Below are 12,144 nucleotides of genomic sequence, written 5' to 3'. Positions count from 1 at the left end.
TTGTAATAAAATTTTATCATTTTGATAATCAGAAAAAATTTAAGAAAAATCTTAAAATAAATTTAGTAGCAATATAAAAGAAAAAGACAGAGGAATTTAAAAGGAAAGGGGAGAGGGTGCCTGACTGGCTCTGTTGGAAGAGCACGTGATTCTCGATCTCAGGGTTGTGAGTTCAAGCCCCATGCTGGGTACAGAGATTACTTAAATAAATAAAACTTAAAAAAAAAAAAGAAAAAGAAAAGAAAAGAAAAATAAAAGGGTAAAGTAGGTAGTTTGGCAGCAGTCATGCTCTGGGAAATATACCTGTTAAAATATTTTTTAAATATTTCAAAATAAATAAATAAATAATTTCATATACCAGCAATTAATAAGTGGGATTTATTTTTTTTAAAGATTTTATCCATCCATTAATGAGAGACACACACACAGAGAGAGAGAGAGAGAGCAGCAGAGACACAGGCAGAGGGAGAAGCAAGCTCCATGCAGGGAGCCCGATGTGGGATTCGATCCTAGGTCTCCAGGATCAGATCCTGGGCTGAAGGTGGTGCTAAACCGCTGAACCACCCAGGCTGCCCCATAAGTGGAATTTAAAACTAAAAGCACAATACCATTTATATTAGCGTATTTCCCCCCAAAAAGAAATTCCTACGTAGAAATCTAACAAAATACGTATAATATTTACATGAGACAAACTACAAAACTCTGATAAAAGAAATCAAAGAACTGAAGAAATGGAGAGATATTTCATGGTCATGAATAGCAAGACTCAAGATGCCAGTTCTTCCCAACTTGATCTACAGGTTCAATACATTCCCAGTCAAAATTCCAGCAAGTTATTTTGCGGATATTAATAAATTTGTTCTAAACTTTATATGTGGAGGCAAAGTATCCAGAATAGCCAACACAAAACTGAAGGACAAGAGCAAAGTTGAAAGACTAAAACTACCCAACTTCAAGACTTACTATAAAATTACAGTAACCAATACATGATGGTATTGATGAAAGAACAAATAGATCAATAGAATAGAATAGAGAGCCCAGAAACAGATTCACACAAATACAGTCAACAGATCTTTGACTGAAAAAAGGCACAGACAATACAATGGAGAAAAGACAGCCTTTCAACAAATGGTACTGGAACAAAAGGACAACCTCATGCAAAAATAAATAAATAAATGAATCTTGACATAGACCTTAAATCCTTCACAAAAATTTAATTCAAATTGAATCACAGACCTAAATGCAAAATGGAAAACTATAAAACTCCTACAAGATAACATAGGAGAAAAACCTAGATGACCTCAGGCATGGTGATAACAACCAAACCACATATCATCAAAGAAATCATTGGTAACCTGGACTTTATTACAATTTAAAACTTCTCAACTGTGAAGGACAAAACAAGAAAACTAGAGGATAAGCCACAGATCAGGAGAAAATATTTGCAAAAGACATATTTGATAGAGGCCCGTTATCCAAAATATACAAATAACTCATAAAACTCAACAGGAAAATGAACCCAATTAAAAAATAGAAAAAGACTTGAACAGACACCCCACAATAAAAATATATATAGATGGCAGATAAACCTATCATTGACGCTCTACATCATGTCATTAGAGAAATACAAATTAAGACAACAGTGAGATACCACTACACTCCTATTAAAATGACTAAAATCCAGAATACTGGCAAAACCAAATACTGACAAGCATGGGGAATGACATGAACCATCATTCACTGCCGGTGGGAATAAAAAATGGTACAACCACTTTAGAAGTATAGTGGTTTCTTATGAAACTAAACAAACTTTTACCTTATGATGCAGCGATCACATCCCTTGATATTTACCCAAAGCAGTAAAACCTATGTCCACACAAAAATGCACACAGAGATGTTCAAAGCAGCTTTAATCATAATTGCCAAAACTTGGAAGCAACCAATATGTCCTTCAGTAGGTGAATGGATAAAGAAATTGTGCTACATTCAGCGGAATACTGTTCAGTGGTAAAGAGAAACGAGCTATTGAGCCATGAAAATGGAGGAAGCTTTAGTCCATATTACTAAGTCAAAGAAGCCAATCTAAAAAGGCCACATACTGTAGGATTCCAACCAAATGACATTGGAGAAAAGGCAAAACTATGGAGACAGTAAAAAGATAAGTGGTTGCCAGGGGTTAGGGAGAGACAAAAAGGCAGAGCCCAGTGGATTCTTAGGGCACTGGAACTAATCTGTACTGATACAATAATGATGGGTACATGTCATTTTACGTTTGTCAAAACCTAGAGGATGTACAACACCAAGAGTGGACCTTAATGTAAGCTATGGTTTAGAGTAATAATGATGTCACTGTGTAGGTTCATCAACTGTCACAAATGTTCCACTCTGATTTAGGATATTGATAGTAGGGGAGGCTGTGCACATGTGATGTGTGGGGCAGACCACTCTCTGTACTTGCTGCCAGATTTGATATGAACCTAAAGCTGCTCTAAAAACTAAGGCTACTTAAAAGGGAAAAACTTTTCGATTGTCAAGGGAACTTTTAAAATATAGGAACTTTCAGTAATGAGCACTAGGTTTTATTTTATTTATTTTATTTTTTATTTTTTGAGCACTAGGTTTTAAAGTTCATGATAGGAGTACTCTCTAAAGATCATTTTGGTCTGTTATAGTCTGCTAGAGAATTTCCCGTGAAGATGAAAACAAAGAACACATTATTTGAGCTCTGGATATGGCCATCAAAAGTCTCTGTCCCTATTTGGCTGAGCTGTCTCCCCGGCTTGTCCACTCAGCTGGAGAGGAGAAGGTCAATCCTCATATGCTGCTCTACAGAATGAGCCCAACCCTTTCATATGGTCTTGTTCCTCCTGACAAAGGAACAAGTTCTCATAATAGTTCACACTAACATTTCACTTACTACCTTGAGAGAACAAGGCTTCAATATGAAGAAATGAGGTTCTAATAATAGGAACTGTTGTTATCAAGCAAAGGCCAATGGGAGAGAAATTAGGGAGCCACACAACTCCCACCTGCCTCTCCTATGGCAACGTGCCACTGCTAGCCCTATCTACTATCCCACTTGGGACCATTCACATTCCCTGGAAGGACCATTTACTTTGTGGATCCAAACCACTTTTGCCCCTAGGCACATTTTTTCTTTTTAGGGTGCACAGCAAACATGTTCCTGTCTTAGGATCTCTGTCCTTACCAGTCCCTCTGTTGAGAATATACTTCCTCAAATATCCATATGGCTTGCTCCCTCAATGGAAAAAGATTACCACTGAGATAGTTCTGGTTCCCTTGATTACCCAAGGTCTTCACATTTCTCTAACATCCTTGTTACTCATGGGTCACTGACAGATAATCAGAATGTTAGAGATGGAAGAGACCTCACACACCACCTATCTGATGGTTCCCAGACTTGACTCATCATTAGAATTACCCCAGAAGTTCTCTGTATTGGTTTGTTTTTTAATCAACAGAACCCCACAGGCTCCGCTTCCACAAATTCGGTCAAGTGGATCTGAAACGGAGCTCAGGAAGCTACATTTTTAAAAACAGTTCACATGTTTGACGATCACCAACCTAATTTACCACTTCTATTATTTTTTGTAGAAGAGAAAATAGAAGCACAGAGGGATGAGGTAATGTTCCCAAAGACACAGTGAGTTCAAGGCAGAGATGAACCCTCAGATCATAAGATCAGAGTAGCGAAGATCCCCAGATCAAAGATGCTTCCACTTTATCTGGTACTACAGGCTAGACTCTTGCATGTTAGATGTTTTGTTTTGTTTTGTTTTTAATTAAGTGAACAAACTAACAGCATTACTAATTTTTTAGGGTTTTACCTTCAGGCAAGGTAGGTGTACAAGTGAAAGAAAAGGGCACATCAAGAAAAAAAGACAGCATTTTAATTCACATCTGTTCTATAAAGACCAGAGAGTAGCTTGGGGTTTTGGGTTGTTTGTTTTTTAAGAAAAAAAAAAAAAAAAGATGTATTTATTTATTCATGAGAGACACAGAGAGAGAGGCAGAGACATAGACGGGGAGAGGCAGACTCCCGGCAGGGACCCTAGGATCACACCCTGAGCAAAGGCAGACGCTCAACTGCTAAGCTACCGAGCTTGTGGTTCTTTAAACCTCTCTAAACTAGTAAGAGAAGGATTAAACCCTTCAGGATACAAATAATGATGGATGAATGTAGGTCTGATACCCAATAACCCATATAAACTTGGGATCCCACAAAAGGGGAAGAGAATTGCCAGGAACCTTGGTGTTGTTAGAGCCCACAGAATGGATTCCCTTTGGTGAATTCTGATGGGGAGTTTAATTATGATCTTAGATGGGTCACAGGTTACTGCTCTCACCAGTTCCCACAAGGGCTTGCTACATCATTATTCAGCAGTTATTCAGCTTTTGTTACTGTAACAATCAGAGGATAAGGGTAAGCCACAGCTTGACTCACAACAGGAGTCATAACAGAAGAACCAGGAATCATGGACTGGTGCAGCCTAGTATTCCAGCTCAACACACAGCTGAGTGAGACTCAAGGGAAAAAGACTTCGGAAGCTGCCCAATAACTTGGCCTGCAGACCCCAGAGCTGGAGTATCCGTATCTTCTGTCTGAAACACAGTCATTCTAAACATAATTAGTTATGCTAACTACTAACAAGGACTTCACCCTGTTAGGTCATCAACACTTAGCTAAAAAAAGACCCAGACAAAAGTTTACGTGAGTTGTCCGTCTACATCAAGCAAGTTCACACTCCCTTCAAAACCCCTCGATGCCAAGACTGCTCTGATTCATTGCCAAGAAGAAACATGGCCTCAGAGGGAAAAGATGGATGTTTTTTAAAACCTAAATCAGACACGACTTTGCAGCCATACCAAATTACCACTGCATTCCTTCATTCATTCACTCATTCTCAAATTACATCTCTGAATCCCAAACATCAGCCAGTGGAAATAAACTCCTAGTGAGTCAAATAAAATTCCTGCTGGCACATAAAATCAGTGAAAAGGGAAGGAATGCAGAAAGGGCAGAAGAACTTGTGACAGCAGTACTCGTTGCATCTGAAAGAGTCACACCCAGCAATTTCAACCTCTCTGTGAAGCTTGTTGCAAAGCACAAGACCGTCAGCTGACCAGGTTTTGGTTTTTTTCTCTACCCACTTCATTCAACCTGTCGGACAACTACATTTTCTACTTAGTATCAAAGCAGGATAGTTTTCACAGTGTTTCTAAGTGAAGAACACATGAAAAACACTCTCCCCAGCCCTACAAACTGCATTACATTTCAGCCCTTTTTCACTAAATTCTTCAGAACAGAATGCTTTGATCTGTTGCCTTAGCATATCTCTCTTTAAATCTGTAACTATCTTTGTATTTCCTACTCAGTCATCCTAACAGCTATAAAGACTGGTAGTAAAATCGTCTCAGCTTATCTCTGTGAAGCAGTGAACTAGGGGAAAGGAAATAAACCCTGGTTTCTGTACTTCTTCTCTTAAGCAATTACCCCAAGCAAGCTAATCCTCTTTCTTTTTTGATAGAATTGGTTCATCCAAATTGCAGACAAGTCAGATAATACACACTCATCAATTCTTCAGCCCTTCCTGTCCTGGTGATTTCTAAGGCAGTACAAAGAGTCTCTGGTGAATCCAAATTCCAAAATATAAAAATTAAAGCACCATTGACTCTGAAGTGCTTTGTTTCAGTTCCTCTTCTATGTGGGGAGTGTATACTTTTTTAAGACAAGGTTATGTAAAATTTTCTCTTGCCATCAGAGAAACAATGATTCGCCGATAAGCTTGGCAAATAATACCAGATTTCTTATATAAACAGCCCCTATGGTTAACTAATTTGTTGGTAAAGTGAGAAAAATCAAGTCACTGACAGCTTTGCTATGGTTGGTATCTTAAGAAAGAAGGACACAATTACGGAAGACTATACTATATACCCAGCATCCTACAGTTACTAGATTTGTTGATTCTGGAATTTTGCAATATAATAAATGAAACTCCAATATCTGTCATTATTAAGGAGAACAGAAGTGAAGTCAAGAAGGACAGAATTCTATCCTGAAATATTTCATTCCACATGAAACATAATAGGAAAGATTAAAATGTTTCTTTCTGCAGTGAACTGTGTCAGTTTTACACTGTGGGCTGCTGTTAGGTATCTAAAATGACTCCTCCATATTCGCGGAATCTTTCTTTTCATCTTTAGAGTAACTGGAAAATCATGATGAAAGATGGGGGGGGAGAAAATAAAAACCCTATTTATCAGTGTGGTCTTTAGCTAAAACCACCTAAAATTATTGATTTAAGATACACAGGAGCAAAAAGTCATACTTAACTGACTGCTACCTCATTTAGATGACTAGTGAAAACTTTGGAACCTAATCTTACAGGGTAAGCCCCTGTCAATAATTCACTCTACCCCCGAGACTGGTCCAAGTCCTAAAGAAATTCAGGAAACCAAGCACAACACTGCAAATAACGAATACGTTTTCAAGATCGTAGGAAGGGGAAGAGAAAGTGGATGAGATCTACCATGACAATTGGTTCTGACTAGAGATGAATTCCGATTCATTGACAAATATATGTCCTCACTCTACAGAATTCTTTTTTTTTAAATTTTTATTTATTTATGATAGTCACAGAGAGAGAGAGAGAGGCAGAGACACAGGCAGAGGGAGAAGCAGGCTCCATGCACCAGGAGCCCGATGTGGGATTTGATCCCGGGTCTCCAGGATCGCGCCCTGGGCCAAAGGCAGGCGCCAAACCGCTGCGCCACCCAGGGATCCCCCTCACTCTACAGAATTCTTTAAAAAAAAAAAAAAAAAAAAAACTCAGCACCAAAGAAGTAAATCTAAAGGAAGTTAAAATAAGAAAAGGCAATAGTGGATATGAAAAATTTTTGTTAAAGTGTTGTTCAATAAAAATGATTAAAATCCACTAAAGAATATCAAGTTCACTGAAGTGATAAACAGACGGTCATACCAAAATATTTTCAAGTTTAAAAAAAAAGTTGTGTGGTCCTGCACATGTTTTCTTATGCTGATACTGTCCGCTCATCCCAAATATCTTTTTGGGGAATCTAGAAATGTATGAATAACACAAACAGAGATTACAAAAGGTCAGGATGCTACATCTTAGAATTTCAGAGGAGGAAAGGATTCCCCCCCCCCCCCCCCCCAATAATCTGACCCAACTTCATGGCCTAGAGTTAAAGTGAGACCAGAAAAGCCTCGAGACTCCCACATGGTGACAAGGCCCTTGGGCAGCAGAGCCAGGGATCAGGATCAGGATCCAGATCAACTGGGTGCCAATCCATTTCTCTTTCCTATCATTTAGCTGTCCTTTCTTGATATGAAACAGATAATATAAAAGTGAAATTCTTTTTTTTTTAAGATTTTATTTATTTATTCATGAGAGACACGGGGGGTGGGAGGTGGGGGCAAAGACATAGGCAGGGTTGGATAAGCAGGCTCCACACAGGGAGCCCAATGTGGGACTTGATCCTGGGACTCCAGGATTACGCCCTGGGCCAAAGGCAGGCACTAATAAACCCCTGAGCCACCCAGGGATCCCCTAAAAGTGAAATTCTTATCTGAATACTCAAATGTATTTTTCTAATGTACATCATTCATTGCCACTTCCTCTATAAATACCTCTCTTTAATTAAATGGACAGCATGTGACCCAGCACCTAAAAAATTACTTCCATACTTCTCCCTACTCTTCAATCAGCTGGGCTCTTATACTGGAGTAGACTATATACCATTTTGTTAAGTTTCTACTAAAGAAAGACAATGATTTTTATATGACAGGAAGTATATTCTGATTTTTAGTGAACCAAGAAATGTACTGATAAAGTTTGATGTTAATTTTAAGAAAGGCTGTATAAGGAAAAAAAATAACACTTAAGTGAATTTAGAAACTTACTTTTACACTGATCATGAGAATCAAGCTTAATTTGACTCTCCTACCTGTCTACAACAGATTTTGAAATGAAATGCAATTTTCAAAGGATTTTTCCTTTTCCTTGACATGTGATAAAATTCTTCACAAATATGTTTCAATTAAGAATTATTACTAATTAAATTAATAAATTCTTCCAAATGGATGACATAATCACCCTTAAGGAAAACAGTAAATGTAGTATTAGTCTCTTCATGTAAGCTCCATCATTTTTTTGTAAGCTCCATTATTAAAATTAGTTAAGCATGATACCATCCTTCTCATGAAAATAATTTTCCAGGAGACTGGACTCTCTCCCACCACCCTGCTTCCACCTACCATTCAAACTAAGAAGTGAGAACTTTCAGCCCTATGCCCCATCTACCAACTGCAGAGGTACTTCAGGACTGCAACCCTTTTTCCCCCTGATCATCTCTGTGAATGATACATATTGTTCAAACTTCAACACAGGACAAGGATGTAACCATTCCTTGCAAGCTGGCTCCAATAAAAGTAATGAAAAGTTAAGAAAGCAGATGGGTAGTAGAATTGAAACAGTAAAAAATGATAATAACAACCATGCCTACACCTTTTCTATACAGGAAAGGACTTGTTGCTACACACCCACCAACCACCCCATGACCTACAAAAAGTACTCTTGAAAAACAACTTTCAGATCAATATAATTTCATCTTTTTGGTACACAGTGATTTAAAGCAAAATTTCTCTGAGACTTTAAATAAAAGTTTCAAACCTGTGGCTGAGTTCCAAGCGATCAGTAGTACCCCTTCCTGCCCTGGCACGTTTTCGAGTCTTTGTGCATAAAGGTGTCTTGATAGTTCTCCCAGCACCAGAACCGGCATGACACACACATCTGGCTGACTCCTGCCAGCCCCCTGGCCGATTTGCAGTCTTCGCTGTGCCGCCACACATCCCCTAGGTGGTTGAACTTTCTTCGGGTTTATCCTGACTACCAACATGGACTCGGGACACAAATGCTGAAGATTCTTTGTTGTCTGAGGGATATTCCAAACTGACCAGCCATCCAAAATAATCACGGTACTCCCTATACAGTAGGTGAGGCGAGCTACTTGGCAGTAGCTACTAGTTTCCTCTTTCAAAATTAAAAATAGAGAGAGAGAGAGAGGGAAAGGAACATTCATGTGTTATGTAAATTAAGCCTGCCAAAGTATTAGGAAGTCAGATGTATCCATCCAGTTATAAAATATGCTCTCAGCAGGACCATTATAAACAGACACATCCAAATCCCACTTCCTACTTTTGTTCCTAAGCTTGCACTCCGGTCTGCAAAAGACAAAACACTCCACAGGTTGAGCAGCTTGGTCTGACTCATTCCATCTGTGCTCCCCTGTTGGAGATTATGTAGTAGTCAATTAATTGGTCACAAGACCTATTCATATGGCTCTGGGCAAATGCAGTGACTTGCCTTCAGCTGCAAGGTTGTTCTGACATTGGCCACACCACCCTCTTTAATGGCTCTCATGTGAGCAAGTGTCAGCTGACTGGTCTTACTCTGCAACCTTGCAAAACCCTACCCATAGCAAGTGAGGGAGATAGTTACACACAACAAAGGTAGGGCTTAATACACAGGAGTTGGGGAGGGAGAGTAGGGACACATCATTGCTTTAATACCAAATAGACACAGTTATATAATTAAGAAAAATTATATACATACACATACATAAGAAAAATAATAATAAATGAGAAGCCATAAACCCTCTGACATAACTCTTACACTAAATTCCCGATTCCTGGGTATATTCAGGCCAAGAAAACCCTGAACTGCCAGAATGTAAGGACAGAAGTTCACTTTTGAATTCTGACATTAACATACTTCATCTGTAAAATGAAATAATGCTATAGGATCAATATGATTTTTCCACAGTATTATGAGTTCATGGAAAAAGTAAGAAGAAATAAAAAGCATAGGTCCTTAAAATACAGGTCAGATCTTGAAAACTATAAGAGATTGTCTTAACTCTTTTTTTTTTCCTCATCCTTGAATTTGGCTGAAGAAAATATTAATAGATCCTTAAAATCTGATGAACCTTTGGCTGGGTCTCTAGCATCAAGAGGTTTTAAATGTGTCTTTATAATGGCAGCCAATTATTTTACCCCACAGTGTGAGAAAAATCTAATGATATTGGGGCAGAGGCTTCAATTACATTAAGACATCATTATCTGTGTGACTCTAAAGTTCCTTTATAACAAACCCAAAAAAGATCTTAAATACATCCTCCCTTGAGAAATAAAGATTGCAACACACCTACAACAATGACTAGATTTCTCTGTTCACGTGATAAACTGATAGTGCCAAGATAAAACCAGATTAGGAGAAAATGAATTCATTTTTCCAGAAAGGGGAACACATTTTGACCTTAAAGCTTAACTATGTGGCCACCATGTGATCATGGGTTCTTCTTTTTCCCCTGAACTGTCTTTAACATCACTTTCTCTTTTTAAACAGAGACTCAGAAGCTCACTTATGCAAGCACTATAACTCTTCCACTTTAGGCACAGAACAGCTGGATGAGCAAAGGCTGAAAGGAAAGCCTCCTTTTGCCATTATCACACTGACTTCTTAAGTGGCCCAAGTGAGGCTCCAAATCAGTGTCTCCAATTCACCCACATTTTTACCTCCTCTAAAATCACAGGAGAAACGAAAGTATAGTTTGTCAGAAAGAAAACTGCAGGCCCCAAATGGTGTTACTCCAGCCACACCAAGTCATCAAACCGGAGCTTAATAACTAACTTCACTGCAGTTTCAACCTCCCCTAGCATTCTGTTTTAACCTGTCAAATCAGGAATTTTCAAATAAGCACCAATGAGGAAATCTAGCACACGGGTCCCCTCCACCAACCCCTACAAAGGAAGCTAAGGTAATCTGTATAGTAAGACCCCTGACCTTCTTTTGTTTTCTTTGGCTTATACCTTTCTTTCTCCCCCCTTCTTCCTATAAAAACATTCCATTTTGAACAACTCCTTGGAACATCCCTCTGTTTGCTAGGTGGGATATTGCTTGATTCATGAGTCATTTAATAAAGCCAATTAGATCTTCAAATTTACTCAGCTGAATTTTATTTTTTAACATGTTCACTGTTGATGTCTGGCACCTAAAAATGCCAAAATAACTGAATTTTATAAACTATGTACAAGTGCTGGGGGAACATACCCCATTTTTTATATGTAAAAAAAGAATGAAGTTTTAAAAATGTAATACTAACAGATATTTATCTAGGATCTAATGAAAGGACATGAAATCCTCTTTTTTTCCCCTAACTTTGAGACAGGGGTGGAGGCGCAGAGAGAGTAAGAGAGAGAGGATCTTAAGCAGGCTCCATGCCCAGTGTGGAGCCAGACGCAGAGCTTCATCTTACAACCCTGAAATCATGACTTGAGCCTAAATCAAGGAGTTGGACACTTAATGGACTAAGCCACCTCGACACCCACGAAACTCTCTTTTTAAATACGTATTCTAAATAATTATTCAACCTATATTATCATAATATTTGCATTGATAGCAGTATTTGAAGCCTTTAGAAAATATAAGATATCAGGATGATTGAACAGCTTCATGGCTAACTATTAAACATAAAAAATGAAGCAAACATTTTAAATGATCAGAATAATAAGAGATGAAATGACAACATAGTTACAAAGCATAACTGGATGAAATAAGGATCAAACTGCATTGGGAAGGAATTCCCTTAAACAGAAGCTAAACACCTTCTGTATGTTTCTTTCATTCAGCCAGCCATCTTTAACTAAACACTACACACCAGTCACTGTTTCTCCCTAAATTGAGTCAGCATACCTTTTATCCACCTAGGCTAAGTGGTGCTCAAACTCAGTATGCTTATAAACACAGATTGCTGAGCCTGCCCCCAGGGTTTCTGATTCAGCAGTTCCCAGGTGGAGTCTGAGAATGTACATTTCTAACAAGTTCTGAGGATGCTGTTGCTGCTTGTCTGGGAACTACACATTTGAGAAACACTTCCTTGGTAAAAAATTCATTTTCCCCATGATGACTTCCTAGGCTAGAAGATCTTTTTCTCCCTTGAATTCTTCTGTAATTTTTGTTTAAAGATTTATTTTAGAAAAAGAGAGACAGAGTGCATGTGAGTAGCAGGTGGGGGTGAGGGGCAGAGGGAGAAGAGAGAGAG

General features: G+C 38.5%; 1 protein-coding gene across 5 annotated transcripts in view; it reads right to left on the bottom strand.

The window, feature by feature from the left end:
• FNIP2 (folliculin interacting protein 2) overlaps positions 1-12,144 on the bottom strand; it is a 131,931-nt gene that overhangs the window by 81,603 nt on the left and 38,184 nt on the right. For 2 of the 5 annotated variants that reach the window (XM_077846514.1, XM_077846517.1), the window contains exon 1: positions 8,715-8,908. The exons of the other annotated variants lie outside the window; for them this stretch is intronic. In XM_077846514.1, the coding sequence (XP_077702640.1) occupies positions 8,715-8,893 (179 nt within the window). In that variant the 5' untranslated portion in view covers positions 8,894-8,908. Of the gene's footprint in view, positions 1-8,714; positions 8,909-12,144 lie in introns of those variants that run through there. 5 annotated transcript variants of the gene reach the window in all.

The sequence above is a fragment of the Canis aureus genome, chromosome 13 (assembly GCF_053574225.1).
Source record: "Canis aureus isolate CA01 chromosome 13, VMU_Caureus_v.1.0, whole genome shotgun sequence".
Classification (NCBI taxonomy): Eukaryota; Metazoa; Chordata; class Mammalia; order Carnivora; family Canidae; genus Canis; species Canis aureus.
Note: the sequence above shows the minus strand (reverse complement) of the source record. Positions and strands in the feature narration are given on the sequence as shown.